We start from the raw sequence: 22,633 nt of genomic DNA, 5'->3' as shown, positions 1-22,633 counted from the left end.
ACAACTCCTTCATTAACCGCATTATCAACAAATTCAAACACCGTCCAAAAACCACTTTATCTAAAGACACAATAAAACCAACTGCTTTTTCCACCTTCACTTTTACTCAGGATGCTTATAAAATAACTAATATCTTTAAAAAACATAATATGAAAATTTCTTTTAGAACTAACAATAGAAGTCTTGATATCTTACACAACTCTAAATCTCTAAATAAGTCTAATGCCTTTTCTAAATCTGGTGTATACAGATTTAAATGTAACAACTGCAGTTCCTCCTACGTCGGACAAACTGGCCGCAACTTCAATATCAGGTACTCTGAACATGTCAACGCCATTAAATACAACAGATTCTCTGCCATAGGACAGCACATACAAGACTCCAAACATAATTTCACCAGTATTGACAATGACATAAACATACTTAAAATCATTAACAAAGGCCCCCTCTTAAACATTACTGAAAATTGCTTTATCCACCTTGACCAGTACTTCAACCCTAATTTCAATTTAAACGACATTTCTGAAAAACCCAATATCCTTTTTGACTTCCTAATTCTTCTTCTCAAAAATTCCAAATTCCAAAACCCCAATTCTATTTTCCATGTCTTACATAGTTCCCACCCACATTTTCTACCTCCAATAACCCACCCTCCTAACCCACCTTAAACTACCCCTCCTTCATTTCCCTATCTTATCTTTCCTCATTACCATCTAACTTCAATTTCTTTTATTCTTTCTCTTATTTCACTATCACTCTTCCTCGTTTAATTTATTCTCCTCTTTCAAAAATTTTTGTCTTGCGCCAACTTCGACTACTTCAATCATAACCTAAAAAAATTTTTTTTTTTTTTTTTTTTTTTAAATAGCGCACTGTGCATATAAGTTTTCATTTGTTTTCCGATATTGCGCTTTTTACTACATTTTTTTCTTCTCTCTACAATTGTTTTTTCAAATCAACTGTTTACCAAGATCTTAGCTTGAGTACGGGTGCTCATTCGGTTATACTAATTGGCATCGTACATTTTTATATACGTACTTGGCTTCCCGCAGCCGTGACAGGTTCTGGACCTTCGAAACGTTCTCCACTCTGCTTTGGTGTTTGGCCGCAGTGCGTGACCTTGAGTGTGCCACGTAGTCACCGGGAGCTGGCGGCTTTCATCTACAGATCTGTTCGTCTGCGAATTCAAGCCTTTTTGATCTTCGCAAGTTGATTGTTAATGTTGTGACTTTGTGCAGAACAGAATGTGATGTCGTGTCTTTGTGCCTAACAGTGAAAAACTGACCTCCAACATTCTTAAACATTTTACATGTTTTTTATGGCTGATGATGACCTAGACTAAGGTCGAAACCGGTCCCATTTAAATAGAAATGTGATTGCTACGTTTCTTTCTTTTGAGTATTGAATAGGTTGAACCTCCAGTTATTTAATTTTTAACATCAATAATTTCAATACGGAACAATGAAATTTTTATCTTTAAATTTTGGACATAAGAAAACCCTTGTGATAATAGTGTGCACATTTCAGCATCAGTTGAGTGCCAGTATTTGGGCTGGCTTTGTTGGTGACAAATTACTTGGGCCGTATGTCCTTTCTATTTGCCTGAACAGTAAAAAATACTACTGTTTCTTGGTAAAATCACTGCCTGGATTATTGGAAGATTTTCCTCTGTGGCTGTCATAATGGCACATCACCACATTTCACTTGCCGTGTCACGCTGCACTTAAATGATCATAATCCAGGAGATAGGCAGGCCAGAATGGGCCAGTTAAATGACCTCCGTGCTCAACCAATTTAACTACTCCCATGGATGTCTGCTATGGGGTCACTTGGTGACTAGTGTATGCAAAGCCCATATAAAGAGAGGTTGAACTTGTATCAAGAATCCAGGCAGCTTTCCAGGATGTTTGTGACACACCGCACATCCTAAACAGAGTCCAAAGGTCACTACTACACCGTTGTGAATTGTGCATCGAAGTAGAAGTGGGGTGTATCGAACCTTTACTGCAATAAAACAATAGTGTGTATTGTTTCTTTCTTTCATTCATTCATTCATTCATTCATTCATTCATTCCATTTACAGTGTTGTGAGTAAAGGACTACGCGATTGTGGGGTGGCAGCATTGCATTTCCGCCGCGTGTTAAATAATAAAGAACATTGTTGAGACCATTAGGCGAGAATAGAAATGATCAGATGCATTCCTTGATTGATGCACTTTTCTCATCGTAATGGTACTATACTCCGCACGGCTCTACTTCTAAATTGACGTTTTGGCAGATTTTGGCTCCATCTAGTGATTATGCACTGAAGCATAGGCATCCAACCAATCCCAATCTGCCATTCATATCGATTTATATCGGCAGAGCACGATCTCGAAACCCAGTTGACAACTCTAATATTTACATTCGCCACGTGGTTAACCTATCTCATGCAAAGCCCATCAAATGATCAAGACAAGGCAACCTATCTCGCTCAGCGTGTATGGTATTTGGTATGCTTCGCGATCTTTTGCATTTTCCTTCAGTAATTAGTGTGTTTTTCATATTGCTGGAGGGTTCTAGTGACTGAGATCAGTGGAGTGTTCCCTTTGTAGGCCATAACCTCCTTTCTGTGCCAGCCATTAGCGGTGAGTGATGTTTTATTTCCTCATTCTCATTTATTCTTATTAATATATTCTCTTATTAGTGTCAGATGTTGTTAGTAAGTGTAGTTTTTGTGAATTTGTTTTCAATCCATATTCATTAGTTTTTCTGAGTACGGTATTACATTTTACAAGGGCTGTTTACCGTGGTCATATTGCATCAGCTGTTCTCGCGGGCGTAGCGCGCTGGCAACAGAGGAAAGGCGATGCTCATTTGTTTTGCGAAACTTCAATTTAGAAGTAAGGCCGTGCGGAGTATAGTCGTGAATATTTGGTAATTTTGTGTCAATATTTTGACCTTCCATTCTCTCTGTTAATGTCGTTTTTGGTATTTCAATTAACTGCGGTTGACTTGTATCTCTTAAATACCTCTTTTTTTTTTTTTATGGCTAGATTTTGGTCTTTTTTGTGCTTTAATGCATATCCTTTTAAAGTAGCTGGTGTCTTTCTGCATTTTTGGTTTTAATTTGTGCTTCTGTTGAGTACAGACTGGATTCTGGATTCTCTTATTATGATAATGCTTCTGAATGCTGGCAAACTTTGAGGTTGAGGGAATATACTGTCGCAAGTTAATTAATAGTTCTTGTGAATCACATGTATAATGGAATATTTAGATTTTTGTAGTGGTGAAGTTCTTCGCTTATTGATGGTATTGATTATGTGCTGTATTCTGATGCAGTTATTTTTCTTTTCAGATGCCTGTTATTGCAAATCTGGAGCAACGACTGCTGGGTTTGTTGAAACGACGTGCCAATGAGCTGATAGAGCGCAGGCGGCAAGATGTTCGTGATCAAGCTGAGGAGTTTTCACCACTATCTAGTCAGTAAATATTATGCATTATTTTACACCCTGGTGATGCTGATTGTTATCAACTTGAGGCACAGGCATATGCAGTTTGAGCAATCTGTGTCTTTACACAATGATTTATTTAATGCTCTTCGCAAATAATGACCAAGAAGAGCTCATCCATATTGTGCATCTTTTCTTCCTTGGGAAAAATATGTAGCGGTGTTTGGTTTATCTTATAAATAATAATTTTCAGTTTTGTAAACATAATCTGGTCTTTAAGAATACTATGGTAAAATGTAGCTTTATGCGGGCATATATGAACCACATGAAGTATGAAGTACAATAGAAAATATCTTCTTTCAATATATTTATTTTTTAGTAACATTTGTATCCGTAAGTTATAAAATTCACAGTTTTATATTAATTGTATTTCCATACAGCTTGGTGTAACACGTTTACGTTAAATAGGGCTTGGATGTCTGTAAGACCTCGCTTATCAGTACTGAAATACGTTTTGTTGGTTTCGTTCACATAGAATCAACTACATCTCTGAACCTGTATATTTTGTTCATGATATTCTTCTGTCATGTTTGAAAAGTATATTTCTACTGGTAAAAGTAATTTGCAAACATTTTAGTTACTTTAGGTATAATAGAATTTTGATTCCACTATTTGTTTCATACTTTCTAGTATTATTTACTCGGTTCTCACTTTTTCTTGCTTTTAATACAGACTGAGAGAACTATTTGGTTCCGGTAGTTTGCGTTTTTGTCATGCTTAGGGTGCCAAGGTTTTGGTCAGGGAAAAAAAGGAAGATTTTATGGGCCGATTGCAGAAACAATATTTAGATGATGTTTACGGTTAAACAATGGCTGTCTCATTGCAAAGACGTTATTTATCGCTTAGACAGTGTCTAAAGCCGATGCTCAAAACGCCATGTTTAAACACTGCCGAGGACACTGTTTAACCTCAAATTTTAGGAGTGAATCACAATCAGATGTTATGTACCATGAAATATTTTCAATGTCAATATCCAATCACTCTTAGCATATTTCAAGGCAAAATGCATCAAATGATTTGAACAATCAGCTGTCACGGTGTTTTCATTTTGTGACTTTAGAAGCTGAAAAACAAAATGGTGTCTACCAGAATTCACATTGGCATTGTCAGCAGAAAATGCAGAAATGTGACCGGGATTCAAATGGAAGTCTTCAAGATCAACATTGATGATATAGAATTGGTACTTTCATCTGCCTATTCAACAAAATTCAAAAATTTATTTTGAACATCTTTGATGGGATCAAAATACCTAATACAAATTGGGAACATTTTCCTGTTCCCTTCATTAGAAGCATCAGTTGCTAAAGAAAAAATTGATTACACTCTTCTGGGTTATCAGCCGGGATGAGTGGTTCAAATGGTTGAGACACTCGCCTTCTGACCCCAACTTGGCAGGTTCGATCCTGGCTCAATGCAGTGGTATTTGAAGATGAAATGCATCAGCCTCGCGTCTAGATTTTCTGGCAAATAAAAGAATTCCTGTGGGAAAACTTTCTGGCACCTTGGTGTATCTGAAAAGCACCAAGAGTAGTAGTTAGTGGAACGTAAAACCATTATTATTATTATTATTATTATTATTATTATTATTATTATTATTATTATTATTATTATTATTTCTGGGTTATTAAGAATATCAACAAAGTCATTTACACTTCTTGGGGCATGAATGTTCTTTATTAATAGTTCTGACTTGGTTATTGCACAAACACTTTTGCTACTATTTCAAAATCCAGGGAGAAAGAGTAAGCCTTCAGAGTGCAGGTGGTTTTTGGGATTATATGATAAACCATGAGAAACTTTTAGAAAAGCAAAATCACTAACATTATTCATGTATAAAATGCAGTTTCTAATTTTGTAAAATTATTTCTGACCTTTTTATCCATATCTGTGGTGTGTTGTCATTGCTTTTACTAGTTGGCACTTTTTTTCGTCTATCATAGCATCCTCAGAAATCAAACAAAGAAGTCTGTTGTGTGAAAGCAGCTGTGAATACTGTTCTCCCATCAATGATTTCATCTGCCTCCATAGTGTACAGTCATAATTATAAGGCTGGATTTCCCACCTAATCAATACTGTTGTTATACTAAAGTACTTAAAACATTTTTCAGTACCGATTTCGGCCTTTATAATAGGCCATCTTCATTGGAATCATCAATACAGGACATGAAGCGAATAAACTATGAAGACCATAGTGTGACAGCATTATTGGCTGCCGTCCTCAGAGGACTGGGTTTGATAACCGGTACTGCCAGAGATTTAAGAATGGCAGGAGGACTGTGATTTCAAAAATATTCAGTAAAATTCACAATACAGTATAACCCCAATTTTATGCAACCTCGATTTAGTGTAAACCCGCATTTAACGGAAGAAATTTCCAGTCCCAAAAATTATTCCATAAGAGCATTGCAATTTTATATTCGATTTAACGTAATTCACAATAGGCCAAACCCTCATTTAGCGTTAAGAAAATGTTATAGTTCTCAAATATTTATTTCTATTTGTTTTGGTTATGGGACATTAAGAACCTATGAAAAAAAGATGTCATAAGCTTGCTAAGGATGATTCAAGGCACTAGGGTACTAATATACAGTGCCTCTTTCCAGAAACTTTGCATTTGCATTTTGTTTTGTACAGGCATCGCACATCTAGGGGGTGTATGTTGATTCTGGACACTTTTTAAAGAAAACAAATGTTCATGGGATCCATATGACACCAACCCCATCAGTGAGTAGTCTTGTTTCTATAGTATTCAATGCCAATATATTTGGTCTGTTATTAGACATCATAAATTTTCCAGCTAACTCATTCCTGGTTGCCAGCGTTTCGCCCCAGTGTGCTAAGTTGGGCTCATCAGTTGGTAAATAGCACACCCACCAAGACGAATCGCTAGTGTATACTGTGCGGCCACTGCATAGGCTATTTGGAGCCACCGGCAGTGCCAATGCACTATGAGAGACTTTGTCTCATTTTCAAAAATTGATGCCTGTCTGGCCATAAGATGATAAAGATGTTGATTCCCATAGGGAACCTGAAATATTTCTTCCGAATGAGTAAATTTATAATACCAATATATTTGGTCTGTTATTGGACATTATAAATTTTCCAGCTAACTCATTCCTGGTTGCCAGTGTTTCGCCCCAGTGTGGTAAGTTGGGCTCATCAGTTGGTAAATAGCACACCCACCAAGATGGCCAGGCAGGCATCAATTTTTGAAAATAAGACAAAATCTCTCATAGTGCATTGGCACTGCTGGTAGCTCCAAGTAGCCTACACAGTGGCCTCCAGGTACACACTAGCCATGTGTCTTGGTGGGTGTGCTATTTACCAACTGAAGAGCCCAACTTAGCACACTGGGGCTGGCAACTAGGAATGAGTTAGCTGGAAAATTTATAATGTCCAATAACGGACCAAATATATTGGCATTATAAATTTACTAATTCGGAACCATTCAGTATTCCACGTAGTTGCCCAATGGTAGAGTGTGTCTGCTAAGGCATTGGATTAATATATTAATATAGTTAGGTCATGGTTGCAAACTACCTCACTCCTCATTTCCCTTGTATGTTTGTCTCTTCTCTCACACCTGTGACAGCCGATGGTCAAGGTATTGAGAATCTAACCAGCCTTTGGGAAGTAGACCAAAGCCATGTTTTTTCTATGTTTTATAAAAATGAAAACTGTTAAGTGATGTTGCACACCAGGTTGTATCTTAACTAAGGCCGTGGCCACTTCCTTCTCACCCTTTCCTATACCATCATCATCATTAGACCTATCTGTGTCGGTGCGACATAATGCCACTTGCAAAAGGTTATGTTGCAAAACAGTGGTTGCAAATTACTGCCGGGCTGAGTGGCTGAGACAGTTAAGGCCCTGGCTTTCAGACCTAAAGTTGGCAGGTTCGATACTGGCTCAGTCTGGTCGTATTTGAAGGTGCTCAAATATGCTAGCCCCTGGTTGGTAGATTTACCAGCACATAAAAGAGCTCCTGCAGGACAAATTTCCAGCATCTCAACCTCTCCAATTACTTTAAAGGTAGTTAGTGAAACATAAAACCAATGACAGTAATAAAACTGCAAATTACTGCTGTTGTAATTGTAACTGCAGCAAAGATGGACCATCATCATCGTGGTCCTTCTGTTTTTCACTGAAAATAATACTTGCCTTGAGCTCATTGTTGATTTCCTTCAGTATTTCTGGGAATGTCTAGTTCCTGCAGAAAATGTCTGATGGATGGCTTATGTTAAACTAAATTTCTTGAACTTACAGTTGATTTTACTGAAATTTACTCACAATTAATATTATTATTATTATTATTATTATTATTATTATTATTATTATTATTATTATTATTATTATTATTATTATTATTATTATTATTATTATTATTATTATTATTATTGTCATTGTCATCTTTATTAGTGGTGAAGTTAGCAATCCTGACCCTCTCTTACACTTGAACATAATAGAAAAAGATTATCATAACAAGTTACGAACAAAAATGTTAACCTAGCTATGGTACTAATCATACATTACAAATTCAACGTAATTAATTTAAACTAACTATATATAGTCTATCTAAAGATCTTAAGAACCGATATAACCATTTACTCAACACAAAGAACACATGGTTTATGAAGAGGAATAGCCATAAGATCAGCCGATATAGTTGGGATGGACAGTATGGAACACTCATCGATTTTATAATAACAGACTGAGTATGGGGAAGATACATCATGAATACCCAGTGAAAGTATGGAAGGTGATCATAGATTATTAATTGTGGAATTAAAACAAGAAAATTCCCTAAAATTGTACTGAAGAAGAAAAAGATCAGGATTTCGGAATTGGAGGAGAAGGATAATAGAATGACATTCCAAGATTGGATAAAAACAAAGTTGCCTAACACAGAAATACGAACTGGAGAAGAAGAGTGGGACAATCTTTCACAAATTCCAGGCATTTTGTTCTTATTGAGGGTTTTTGCTCCAATTTTGGTTGGAGGTGGATTTTCCTTTTGCCAGAGTCATAATGTAATCGAGAGCCATACTGAGAAGCAATCGAGATAATCTGTCACCTTGTTTGAGGCCAATCCATTGTTTTTAAAAATTTGTTGGTTATTGCATACAAACTCCAAACACACAGTGAATTTATTGTAAATCACCGAATCGTAAAATATGACTTACAAACACTACTCTTCACACAGACCACCAAACTTCGAACACACTTTCAATTGAGGCACTTTTATCTTTCAACTGACACTGACGCCTCCCAAACATCTGGAAGACAGTGGAACACTCTGTTATGTAAACAAAACAAGTTTTTACCATATTAGTGTAATTCCTATCCCACTATGCGTTCATGCAACGTAGTTAGGAACATTGTACAATGTGATCAATATTTTGAACCGTGTAGGATGACTTCCTCCATTGTGTTGTGGTTCCTAAGGTCATATGATTATGTATTTAAATGTGAGAAGGTGAGTGGTTTACACAGTACAAATATTTTTCTGGTCATAAAAGCTACTGCCTTAAAAAAATATATTTTTCATGTGTTATACTGATATTACGTATAATGTATTAATTTATATATAAATTGGATTTTAGGATCTAAATCTACATGTTTCACAGCAGATTCTAGTTGAAGATTTCACTGTACGTGCTAATAATAATAAGAAAAATCTTCTTCTTCTATTTCTTCTACCACTTTTCCCTCACCTTTGGACTAGCAGGTGTGAACTGTGTCCGCACATGTGGATTTGGCCCTGTTTTATGGCCATATGTCATCCTGATGCCAAACCAATTTGGAGGGATGTAATCACTATTGCGTGTTACTGTGGTGGTTGATAGTGTAGTGTGTTGTCTGAAGATGAGGAAAGTGTTGGGACAAACTCAAACAACCAGTCCCCAGACGCGATAAAAATCCCCAGCCTGGCCCGGAATTGAACCCGGGACTCTTAAGAACCAAAGGCCTCAGTGCTGACCATTCAGCCAAGGAGTTGGACAATATAAAAAAATATTCATATAGCCTCAGCTACCATGATGCAGTCCTTTGGAAGTGATGCCAACTAGACAGTCTCCCAACCAAGTTTGACAATCTGATTGTGCTGCTATCTAGCAACGAAAACAGAATTCTACTGGAACGGATACTATGATTGTGTGTATTTTATCAGGTGATACAGAGATCTTTAACATGACAACGCTGACATGGAGTATCAAGAGTTTTTAACACTAGATTGTGCAAATTGTGAATGAAGTGCACTGTGATTTAGAACTTGCTGTTGGGATATAGGCTAGTCAATAGTGACTGAAAATCCACTTCATTTATTACAGAGTTTTTTTTTTTTTTGTTCACTATGGCATATTTTCTATCTTTCCTTCCAAAATCGGTTCTTTCCTCCGTTGAACACTCAATTTCTAATATTACAATTATGATAGAAATCAGCTTAATTTTAATGCTCATTGGCATTTTGCTTTTTACTACATCCAGTTCAGTCAGTAGCAAACAGTACTCACTGCCCACCTTTCACATCTAAGGTTTCTTCGAGAACAAAGTGAACTCGTACAGCATTACCGTGTTGTGTTCATATTTCAAAATGTAAAAGAGTTGATAACTAATTATGAGTCGATAGTGAATACAGTGCAGAACATGACAAGTAACATTCTACTGGAGATATTGAACCCACTTTATTATCACACTCAACTTCTTTAAAGTTGGCTAGTCTGGCAACATTTATTTACACTTCTTTGCTCTGAAGATGGCCTGATAGCCGAAACCGGTTTGTGAATTTATAACTCTTAGTGGGAAAGACGCCGGCCCCGTGGTGTAGGAGTAGCGTGCCTGCCTCTTACTCGGATGCCTCAGGTTCGATTCGCGGCCAGGTCAGGGATTTTGACCTGGACCTCAGGGCTGGTTCGAGGTCCACTCAGCCTACATGATTAGAATTGAGGAGCTATCTGACGGTGAGATAGCGGCTCCTGTCTAGAAAGCCAAGAATAACGGCCGAGAGGATTCGTCGTGTTGACACGACACCTCGTAAACTGCAGGCCTTCGGCTGAGCAGCGGTCGCTTGGTAGGCCAAGGCCCTTCAAGGGCTGTAGTGCCATGGGGTTTGGTTTGGTTTTTTAGTGGGAAAGACAATTTCAATTGTTTCTGTTTATACTTTGATATCATGGTTATCCACAACATTATTAACAATGAACTGAATTTTACACTTCATTATCTCATTATATTAAGTGCTAATCACACTTTCTAGGGCCTAAAATGTGTTAGACACTTCTATATTGGGCATAGTGTACATTCTATATTAAGACTTACGCTACACATACAAGGGAAGGAATTATGTATTATACATCAGTAAAGGTATTGAGAGAAGTGACAAATTACTTAAACTTCAGGAAAAATCAAGATACAACAATTATTTTCATGCGAGGGTCTAGTCATAAGTCATGGCAACTTTTTTATTTTTCTCACAAACAGGAGACAACACGGAAAATCCAAGATATGTATTTGGAAATAAGGGCCTGTACTTATGCATAGTGCCTGAAGACAAATTCTGACTTCAGGATACACTCGTAGGGAAGTGACAGAACACAGGCCATTGGTAAATGTTTTATTATGGTATAGACATCAAATACACAAGACTATGTACAAAGGACAGGTCTCCACTGGTTACAGACCTTCGAAATACTCACCCAAGGTTTCCACTGTGTGTTGCCAGCGGTGGGGCAGGCGCTGAATACCATTCGCTGCATGTGTATCGCTAATGTGTGACACCCCTCTCCGAAATGCTGTTACAATGTCCTCTTTGTTAGCAAACCGTTGTCTACGTAATGCCTTCTTGACTTTGGGGATTAGATGATAGTCACTTGGGCTCAGAGCAGGCAAATAAGGCGGGTATGGAAGAACCTCCCACTTATTGATTTCCATTTTGTGACGCTCTCACTCACACACTGAACTTGGGGGCATGCTTAGACCCACACTGTTGTTTACATGCACCATTTAGTGGCATTATACGCAAGTACATATCGTACGTTTCCAAATGCATATTTTAGATTTTCCGTGTTTTCTCCTGTTTGTGTGAGAAAAATAGTTGCCATGACTTATGACTCAACCTACGTACTAGTCTGTTTTAATTCTTTTGTTCATTCATTCATCCATTATATGTCAAAGTGGAAATTTAATAGTATAGCAATATTACTTCCAAAAATTACTACAGGAACTTGCATTCCTGACTTAAGGATATGTGTATCTAAATAAATAAATTTTAACCTCTGAAAATTCATATTAATTTCCAGTTCAGAGAAATGATTAGTTAGGTTTGACGCTGTACAGTATATCTTGTTGTCGTGAAAACTTCCAGTAATTTCAGGTAAAAGGAGAAAGCATATAGTAATACTGCACAAGAAAATAAAATGTTATTGATCAATTACAATTGTAAAAGAAAGTATGTGATTTTCCAAGAACACGTTTTGGTAACGAAGATTCTTTTTCTCTACATACTTACTCATTATTTTTTTGTTTATTTATTTCTGAGTTAAAGGTTTTTTTATAAAGCTTTAATATGGTGGTGTATTTATACCGCTTTGACCTGTTCCCTGCTACAGGATTTTAAAAGTTTAAATATTAATTATCCAAAATTTGTTGTGTGTGCAGAGACAGGTGTTACGTCAATTTCTAAGCGGACGAAGGAGGAGGAGGAACAACGTGTACGACGGGCTGCTGAACGAGAAGGACGTCGAACCCGCAGGAGGAGAGCGCGTGAAATGAAGATGATTGGTCGCCATGTGGAAGGAATGTCAAGTGATGATGAAATGACTGAACTTGAAGTAACAGCATTCCGTAACCAGAAAGGTAAGAGTGCAGCAAATAAACCTTTGTCAGGTGGTCTGTACATGGAAAGATAGCAGTAACCAATTTACTTATGCTAGCATATTGCAAGTAAATATAGGAAGAAGGATGAAATTAGATTTATCTCCAGATGATGTACCTTTTATCAACCTATACAGATTCCAGTCAAGCTGTAAGCTGCCTCAAGGTATCCTAATTTGTATCCAGATTGAGTGTTTGGCTGCATGGTTCGGTTCACATCGCTGTGAGCTTACGTTTAACACTGTGAGCCCGGACAAGTCAAGATAGCGTCCGTACCCTGTGCCGGCGTGTTTTAAACTCTCAGAAAAAAATCACAGTTCTGTCAGTTTTTGCAATATAAATAAACAATTTCATATACATATTCTAGAAAAAGTGGACTATCGCATGAAATAATTCAAAAATGCTTACCTTTAGCTTTGGAAAGAAACTCAGAAAAGTTTGATAGTTTTCAGTCAATGAACGACAGAATTGCACGTTATTCCCAATTCCTAGTTTTGGTAAGGTAACAGTCAAAACATTCTCCTATGCAAGGACCTATGTCACATTTACAGCAATACAGTCGTCATTTTCTTTTGGACTTGTCATGGCAAACCTTGCAGTTACGCTGCACTTGTCCTTTGTTCTTCACGTCCACAGCAGGTATTCTGTGTGGAAAATGATCTCTACCTACTAGCCTTACCGCAGATGATGCTCGTGATTCTTCAGTAATTTCAAGCCCAACACTACTCACCAAGCGTTCACAAAATTTTGGCGGGGGAAGTTTTTGTGAACAAACCTTTCGGTACAGTATTTACTGATTCACTATGGCAAGATCAAACAGATGGAAGAATAATATTTCCCACCACTTGATCGACTTCCTTCTGAATGCATAACATGCCAGCAACTATTACAAGTAACAACTCTCATTATTGTTCCGTATTGAAGATGACGTTAGGCATAGATATCAAGGATAATTAAATAAAAAACCACCTATTGAATAGTATTGAATAGGTGGTTTTTTATTTAATTATCCTTGATATCTATGCCTAATGCCAGCAACTAGTCGGACTTATCAACACCCATTTTGAATTATAGTCCACTACTGCTGATGGTTTGGATTTCTTGTGGCTCCCTCTTGCTGCAGGTGCTTCAATCATGGAAATTCTAAGTTCCCATGGATGGAATGAGATATTTTTCCACCAATAGAGCCTATCAAAATCAGATCAAAAATTAGATGTATGGCTTTTCAGGCGTTTGCTCTATTAACCAGCGTTTCGTCTTAGGTCTGACACTAGACTCATCAGTGGGATGCGTCAGACCCTAATTCTAATTCTTAATTCTAAACTTAATTCTAATTCTAAGTTCCCATGGAGGGATGTTTCCATTTGGAATTGCTACATACATACATACATACATACATTATCATTACAGACTGTGATGCCTTTCAGCGTTCAGTCTGCAAGCCTCTGAGAATTTACTAAACGTCGCCACAATCCTCGATTTGCAACTAGTGTTGTGGCCTCATTTAGTTCTATACCTCTTATCTTTAAATCGTTAGAAACAGAGTCTAACCATCGTCGTCTTGGTCTCCCACTACTTCTCTTACCCTCCATAACAGAGTCCATTATTCTCCTAGGTAACCTATCCTCCTCCATTCGCCTCGCATGACCCCACCACCGAAGCCGGTTTATGCGTACAGCTTCATCCATCGAGTTCATTCCTAAATTAGCCTTTATCTCCTCATTCCAAGTTCCATCCTGCCATTGTTCCCACCTGTTTGTACCAGCAATCATTCTTGCTACTTTCATGTCTGTTACTTCTAACTTATGAATACGATATCCTGAGTCCACCCAGCTTTCGCTCCCATAAAGCAAAGTTGGTCTGAAAACAGACTGATGTAAAGATAGTTTCGTCTGGGAGCTGACTTCCTTCTTACAGAATACTGCTGATCGCAACTGCGAGCTCACTGCATTAGCTTTACTACACCTTGATTCAATCTCACTTACTATATTACCATCCTGGGAAAACACACAACCTAAATACTTGTAATTATCGACCTGTTCTAGCTTTGTATCACCAATCTGGCATTCAATTCTGTTGGATTTCTTACCTACTGACATCAATTTAGTCTTCGAGAGGCTAATTTTCATACCATACTCATTGCACCTATTTTCAAGTTCCAAGATGTTAGACTGCAGGCTTTCGGCACAGTCTGCCATTAAGACCAAGTCGTCAGTATAGGCTAGGCTGCTTACTACATTTCCACCTAACTGAATCCCTCCCTGCCATTTTATACCTTTCAGCATATGATCCATGTAAACTACAAACAGCAAAGGTGAAAGATTACAGCCTTGTCTAACTCCTGTAAGTACCGTGAACCAAGAACTCATTCTACCATCGATTCTCACTGAAGCCCAATTGTCAACATAAATGCCTTTGATTGATTTTAATAATCTACCTTTAATTCCATAGTCCCCCAGTATAGCGAACATCTTTTCCCTCGGTACTCTGTCATATGCTTTCTCTAGATCTACGAAGCATAAACACAACTGCCTATTCCTCTCGTAGCATTTTTCAATTACCTGGCGCATACTGAAAATCTGATCCTGACAGCCTCTCTGTGGTCTGAAACCACACTGGTTTTCATCCAACTTTCTCTCAACGACTGATCGCACCCTCCCTTCCAAGATGCCTTTGAATACTTTGCCTGGTATACTAATCAATGAGATACCTCGATAGTTGTTGCACTCCTTCCTGTTCCCTTCCTTATAGATAGGTGCAATTACTGCTTTTGTCCAATCTGAAGGTACCTTACCAACACTCCATGCTAATTTGACTACTCTATGAAGCCATTTCATCCCTGCCTTCCCACTATACTTCACAATTTCAGGTCTAATTTCACCTATTCCTGCTGCCTTATGACAATGGAGTTTATTTACTATCCTTTCCACTTCCTCAAGCATAATTTCACCAACATCATTTTCCTCCTCCCCATGAGCTTGACTGTTTGCAACACCGCCATGATGATTTCCTTTTACATTGAGAAGATGTTCAAAATATTCCCTCCACCTCTCCAGTGATTCCCTGGGATCTGTTATGAGTTCACCTGAATTACTCAAAACACTGTTCATTTCCTTTTTCGCTCCCTTCCTAAGATTCTTTATTACTGTCCAGAAAGGTTTCCCTGCTGCTTGACCTAGCCTTTCCAGGTTATTACCAAAATCTTCCCATGACTTCTTTTTGGATTCAACAACTATTTGTTTCGCTCTGTTTCTTTCATCTACGTACAAATCCCTGTCTGCCTCGGCCCTTGTTTGGAGCCATTTCTGATAAGCCTTCTTTTTACGTTTACAGGCTGCCTTCACTTCATCATTCCACCAAGATGTTCGCCTTTTCCCATCTTTACACACAGTTGTTCCTAGGCATTCCCTTGCTGTTTCTACTACAGCATCCCTGTATGCCACCCATTCACTTTCTATATCCGGAACCTGCTTAATGCCTACTGTTCGAAACTTCTCACTAATCATATCCATGTTCTTCTGTCTAATTTCCTCGTCCTGGAGATTTTCTACCCTTATTCGTTTGCAGACAGATTTCACTTTCTCTACCCTAGGCCTAGAGATACTTAGTTCACTACAGATCAGATAATGGTCTGTATCATTGAAAAATCCCCGGAAAACTCGTACATTCCTAAAAGATTTCCTGAATTCAAAGTCTGTTAAGATATAGTCTATTATGGATCTGGTACCCCTAGCCTCCCAAGTGTAGCGGTGAATAGCCTTATGCTTGAAGAATGTATTCGTAACAGCTAAACCCATACTAGCACAGAAGTCCAGCAAACGCTTCCCATTCCCATCTTCCCCACATTTACCAATCACCCTTTCGTATCCTTCAGTTCTATTCCCAACTCTCGCATTGTATCGCCCATTAGCACTATTCTGTCCTTGCTGTTGACCCTGACCACGATGTCACTCAATGCTTCATAAAACTTGTCAACTTCATCCTCATCTGCACCCTCACATGGTGAATACACGGGCACAATTCTTGTCCTGATTCCTCCCACTGACAAATCTACCCACATCATTCGCTCACTTACGTGCCTAACAGAAACTATGTTTCGTGCAATGGTATTCCTGATAAAGAGCCCTACCCCAGACTCTGCCCTTCCCTTTCTAACACCCGTCAAGTACACTTTATAATCTCCTATCTCTTCCTCCTTATCTCCCCTTACCCGAATATCACTTACTCCTAGCACATCCAGATGCATCCTCTTTGCTGACTCTTCCATAAGCCCCATTAATATTGATAGCTCCCCATCGAATTCCATTTCGTTCGCCAAGTTGTTTCCAAGGAGTCCCTCGCCTGTCAAATGGGAGTGGGACTCCATTTCTCCCATAGGTCTGAGAAAGTGTTCTGAGCTCGGTAAATTCATGAAGCAGGATGCTGCCCTACTTGCACATAGTCCAAGTGAGGATCTCTCCTCTAACGGGTTATGGACCACCGGTGAATTGTGTAGTCCTAGCCGCCTGAGCACAAGGAGGGCCACGACTCAGAATATGTCCGAGATGCTCACTCCCATTCCATAGTAACTGGTATCCCGACTCTCAGGACCACTTACTAGGGCACTCAGCCGTTGCCCATGGTTCACGAACTAGGACGTGACTACAGTAACCCACAAACATGAATTGCTAGGCGGGCATTAATTCCATTGTGGAGTTTTATCTTCGGTATGCAGTTATCAGACTGTGCCTCTTAAATAGGCTTCTGATAAGTTCGCCTGCATACACCCCAATGTAATGGTCCGTTATTGGACATTATAAATTTTCCAGCTAACTCATTCTTGGTTGCCTGCGTTTCACCCTCGTGTGCTAAGTTAGGCTCGTCAGTTGGGACTTAGCACACCACCTAAGGCGCAAGGCTAGTGCATACCGTGGAGGCCACTGCATAGGCGTCAGTGGGTAGGGCCTGACACATCCCACTCTGATGAGTCTAGTGTCAGACCTAAGACGAAACGCTGGTTAATAGAGCAAACGCCTGATAAGCCATACATCTAATTTTTGATCTGCTTCAATCATGTCATCATCATGTGCAATGCTCAGCATATACATGCATGTCCCTATCTCAATATTAAGTATAAATCAACTACTTGAGAGATGATTGCAGACTGTTGACTCACTACACTTTCATTCTAAATCTGTGAAGTAATATAATCCATCATTAGAAAACACATGCATAAATTTGAGCTTATCTCACTGGAGCACGCGAGGAGTACATATGTCAGTAATTAGGTAAGGTCCAGCTGAGCGCACATGGCCACGAAACATTGTCCCTAGGTTGCACCACCAATCACTATCGATTGATAACACCACCTATCGATAGTAAATATCTAAGATGAAATTCTAAAAGAATTTAATTGTATACAGTCCACCTGTACAGGGCGAGTTGCCCGTGCGCGTAGAGGCATGCGGCTGTGAGCTTGCATTGGGAGATAGTGGGTTCGAATCCCACTGTCGGCAGCTCTGAAGATGGTTTTCCGTGGTTTCCCATTTTCACACCAGGCAAATGCTGGGGCTGTACCTTAATTAAGGCCACGGCCGCTTCCTTCCAACCCCTTGGCCTTTCCTATCCCATCGTCGCCATAAGACCTATCTGTGTCGGTGCGACGTAAAGCCCGTAGCAAAAAAAAAAAATAAAGTCCACCTGTTCAGTACACTTTTGCCGTTTAATAAATGTTCTGTTTGTAAAGCTATATAGTTCTTTAAAAAGTTACATAGGACATGTTTCGACCTAGCCTAGAGGTCATCAGCTAAAATACCATAGAGTAGAAAGACATATACCGGTAACAAAAACAAAAAAAAAACAAAAAAAATTTGAGATAAAATACAATCAACAAATGTAATGGAAGTCTGTTTAAAATTAGCTGGAATATTAAAATACACTCAACAAATACAATGGAAATCTATGTTTAAAATGTACATAGATTCAAACTTGGAAGAATTTAGTTGTAGGTGTGGGTCCAACCGTATTTAACCCATTCGGTGGACGATGAGGCGAGATCCACGGCTATAATTCTCTTGCTCGGCGGGGAACACGGATATATCCGCCGATTCAAATTTTTTTTTCTCAGTTGCCTGTCTGCAGAGGTTTATTTCTTTTTCAGCAGCATATTCTAGATGAGTCTGCTCTCTGATGTGAATTTTTTCAAGTATGTTGTTCCAATACTAATGTGTCATCCACAAGTTGCATCATAAAGAATGCAACTTATGTCCGGGCAAGAATGACCTAAAGCCCAATAGTCTCGTGCTGAAGCTTTAGCTCATCACCTAATCGTCCCTTGGATGCAATAGTATTGCTGTAGGAGGGATTTCTAGAAATTATGATACTGAACAGACCTCTCTGATGACATTTTAGAACTGTGACCTGGGGCCTGTTCCACGAACAAACTTTGCAACTTTTCAGCTTTGCACTTTTCACTTTTTAATTCTTGCAAAGTGCAAAGTCTTTCTGTTCCACCATGATCTAGGTTGTATTTTTCAATTTCTTCGCAAAGTGAAAAGTCTTAGCAAATGAGTGGTCCAATCGAGTTTATTCCATGAGCAAACTGTATAGGCCTTATAATGCTTTTACTTGCAAATGAGTGGTCCAATCGAGTTTATTCCATGAGCAAACTGTATAGGCCTAATACTATATGATTTTAATGCTTTTACTTTTCGCGGCGAACTTGACTGTGTAATTGTGGTACCATTTAAGTTTTTATCATGGGAAAGGTTAGTATTACAAGAAGCTGTCTGTGCTGAAAGTTGTCAAGGAGAAACGTGACATCCTTTTTGACAACTTTAAAGATAACCTATCAAATAATGACACACATCAATGTTAACGAAAGTAGGCTGCCGTCAACGCATCCACACACAGAAGGAAATTCACCCTTCATTAGAAATCCTGTCGCTATATTGTGTGGATTATCAGGCCAACGTACTCTTAGGAAATATTACATTTACTATAACATCTACAACTTCGGTAACAGTTCTGCAAATAATTGATTTTGATGTCCCATGCAATGGTGCTACACCGTGCAGCTGGGCACCATTTACTAACCAATGTATATAAGCATTTAAGAATTTGTTCTTTTTCGGAAAGGAATCGACTTCTTTTTGTTGCATGTTTCAATAAATGACCGATCATTTCAAGAATATAGTCAACCTGTGTTGGGGTAATACGAAATCACTCGCGAAAGTCCGTCAAAGTGAGGTTATGAAAATTAATCTCATCTTTGTACGTTCTCTTATTGGATTCTTCATCACTGTCCTCACTTGATGCTAACAAAAGCTCACGTTGTAACGTGTTTATATCACTAAACAAAATTCTACGCCGAGAAACTAGTGTACATACTTGTTAATTAACAGATGAAAAGGGAATAATCATCTCTTTGCAAGATTTATGAAAACTTTTCGCTTCATTTCTTTGCACTTTGCATTTCTGTTCCAATGGAGGAACATAACAGGCTTGAAAAGTGAAAAGATTCCTAACTTTTCACTTTGCAAACTAAATCTGAAAAGTGATGGTGGGACAAAATCTGAACTGAAAAGTGCAAAGTGAAAAGTTGCAAAGTTCGTTCATGGAATAGGCCCCTGATTTATTATCCCCAGTCTTGTGTTCCTCCTTCACGACTAGAGTGTGTTTTTACCTTGAGTTACCCAACATTCATTATCGTACGCATCCGTAATACAGGCACAGTTCATTATTTCCATCCACACTGCAGAGACCAGTGTTCTAGTGTATCCTTTTTCTTAATTTTTTCCGCTTAAATGTCTGATAGGAATTACCAGCCCCCACCATTAGAGGAAGATAATTTACTGGCCATGATAAACGAAATTTTGGAACTTAGTGGGGAGAACAGTGATCGTAGTAAAGTAAGTTCTGCCGAAGGGGAATTCGTAAGTGACAGGAACTTACCTGGAATAAGTACTGCAGGCTTGAATGTACAGGATTCGGGCCCAGCTGATGCAAATGTTCAGCAGTCGCGAAAAAAAGAAACCACGTGTTCCATTCCAGTTCAAGTAGCGATCATGACAGTGACAGTGATGACAATAATACTGATTACAATCTAACCAGTGCTAGTTCTTTGTCAACTTATACTGAAAATGGACAAAGAAGGTCCCGTATTGATCCAAAATTCCATCGTCTTGTAAAGGAAGAGTTTTTTAGGAGAGAGGAAAAAACCAGCAAAATATTTTAATTATTTTTTTATGACGAGATATGCCAGAACATAGCTGAACAGACAAATGATGCCCAGCAAGAAATCGCACATAAAACCCAGTTTAGTAATATGAAACGGAGTCGAGATCAAGACCGGGTCCCAACAAACAAGGATGAAAGAAAGCTTCTTAGGCCATACTGTTGCCGCAGGTGATTGTACAGAAACCTAAATGAGGACACTATATTTCTCACAATAAATTGTTCAGTATACCTATATTCTCTGAGCTGATAACACAGAAGAGATTTTTCTCGCTGGGCTGAGTGGCTCAGATCGTTGAGGTGCTGGCCAGCCTTCTGACCCCAACTTGGCAGGTTCGATTTTCGCTCAGACCGGTGGTATTTGAAGGTGCTCAAATACGTTAGCCTCTTGTCAGTAGATTTACTGACATGCAAAAGAATTACTGCGGGACTAAATTTCGGCACTTCAGCGTTTCTGAAAGCCGTTATTATTATTATTATTATTATTATTATTATTATTATTATTATTATTATTATTATTATTATTATTATTATTATTATTATTATTATTATTATTATTATTATTATATTTTCCTCCACAGTATTTTACATATCTCTGACAATGAGGTGAATAATGGACAAATTCCTCCCAAAATGTACAAGATAAATCCAGTATTTGTCCATCTGTTGGCAAAATTTTCGGAAGCTTATACACCTGATGGCAAAGGATCAATTGATGTGAACCATCCATACATACCAAGAAAACGACCGTGTTTCGAAATGGAATCATACAAATTATGCGTAGCCGAGACAGTTTATTTAACATGATCTGTTTCCGTGAGTATCATAACGAACAGCTGTAAAAGGCATAATACGGTGCAGACTGTAAATACTGTAAATGTTACCTGTAGAGTAATATAGTCTGTGTGTGTCACTTATGAATTGTAGGTGTATAAACTTGATTCTAAAAAGTGCTAACTGACATAACAGAAAATTTTGTATTATAATTTATTCCATAATAATCTTTTATGTACATGTAAACTTTGTAAAGCTAAAATTTACATATACAGAAATATTCATTTCCAGGCAGAGATTGTTAGTAAACTGCCTAAAATATTCAGGTAAATGTTACTGTATAAACGAAAACCAAAGCTTTGTTATTAGGAAGAAGCAACCTCGATATCACAGTGTAAAAGCACTTAGTACGTTCTTGCACAAAGTATTGAAAAATTTAAATAATAGTATTTTTCAACAACTAAATACATTATATTCAAGTAAATATTTTTCTTAGGGCCCTTTAATAGTTCATTTTAGTCTAAGATTGTTCTTAATCAAGTAATTATATATTTTCTTCAATCAGGGAAAATGCTCCCCTCCTGGGAATGAGCCGGTGTGTACCAAGCTCCCCGCTTAAGGGGTTAATACAATATTGGTTGGCTGGAGGAAATGCAGTTAGATGATCTGGAAACAGAGTGAAGTTTTGAAAAATCCTTTACATTTCTTCACGAAGAATACAAGTATAGCCAGGATCTAAAAGTGGAAACAAAAAGCCGAGTATGAGAACGAAAATGAAGTGGCAGTAAAAGATCATATGAAGAGTCGCAAAATATTACTCATGTCCTCTTTCCTCCAGCCCTGTGCTTGTATAGATCAGGTTGGGTCGGTGTTGACCTCCACACTGACTGGCAACCGTTCCGATGTTGCGTTGGGTGGGGAAACGGCGGGTGAGGGGAGGGAGAGTGAGTGGAACTATGGAAGGACGGACCAGTAATGCATGTTTTGACATATTTAATTTAGCTTTACTTGAGATCTTTCTTGATTATTGTGTCAACCAGGATGTTCGTTTTTTCTTGGATTTCGTTAAGATTATGGATGGGATTGGATTTTTTATTGAGATTTGTATAAATATTTTCAAAAATGTTTAATAAAGTTCCCTTTTTTGTTATATGTAGGATATCTAGATCTTTATCTATGGTGGAGAATGAAGTTATAGTGAGTGATCTTTCGTGTGTTCACTCGTAGCGGAAAATCTTTCCTATTTAGCTGTACTAACATGTTCTTTGTAGCGGATTTGAAAGTCT

The 22,633-nt window shown here is 38.2% G+C and overlaps 1 protein-coding gene across 2 annotated transcripts in view; it reads left to right on the top strand.

The window, feature by feature from the left end:
• LOC136866425 (PAX3- and PAX7-binding protein 1) overlaps positions 1–22,633 on the top strand; it is a 337,700-nt gene that overhangs the window by 250,590 nt on the left and 64,477 nt on the right. For both annotated transcript variants that reach the window (XM_067143350.2, XM_067143349.2), the window contains 2 exons: positions 3,338–3,461; positions 12,144–12,341. In XM_067143350.2, coding sequence (XP_066999451.2) covers positions 3,338–3,461; positions 12,144–12,341 — 322 coding nt within the window. The remainder of the gene's footprint in view (positions 1–3,337; positions 3,462–12,143; positions 12,342–22,633) is intronic.

This window comes from Anabrus simplex, chromosome 3 (assembly GCF_040414725.1).
Source record: "Anabrus simplex isolate iqAnaSimp1 chromosome 3, ASM4041472v1, whole genome shotgun sequence".
In the NCBI taxonomy this organism is placed as follows: Eukaryota; Metazoa; Arthropoda; class Insecta; order Orthoptera; family Tettigoniidae; genus Anabrus; species Anabrus simplex.
The sequence above is the reverse complement of the archived record's forward strand: the minus strand, read 5'-3'. Positions and strand labels throughout refer to the sequence as shown.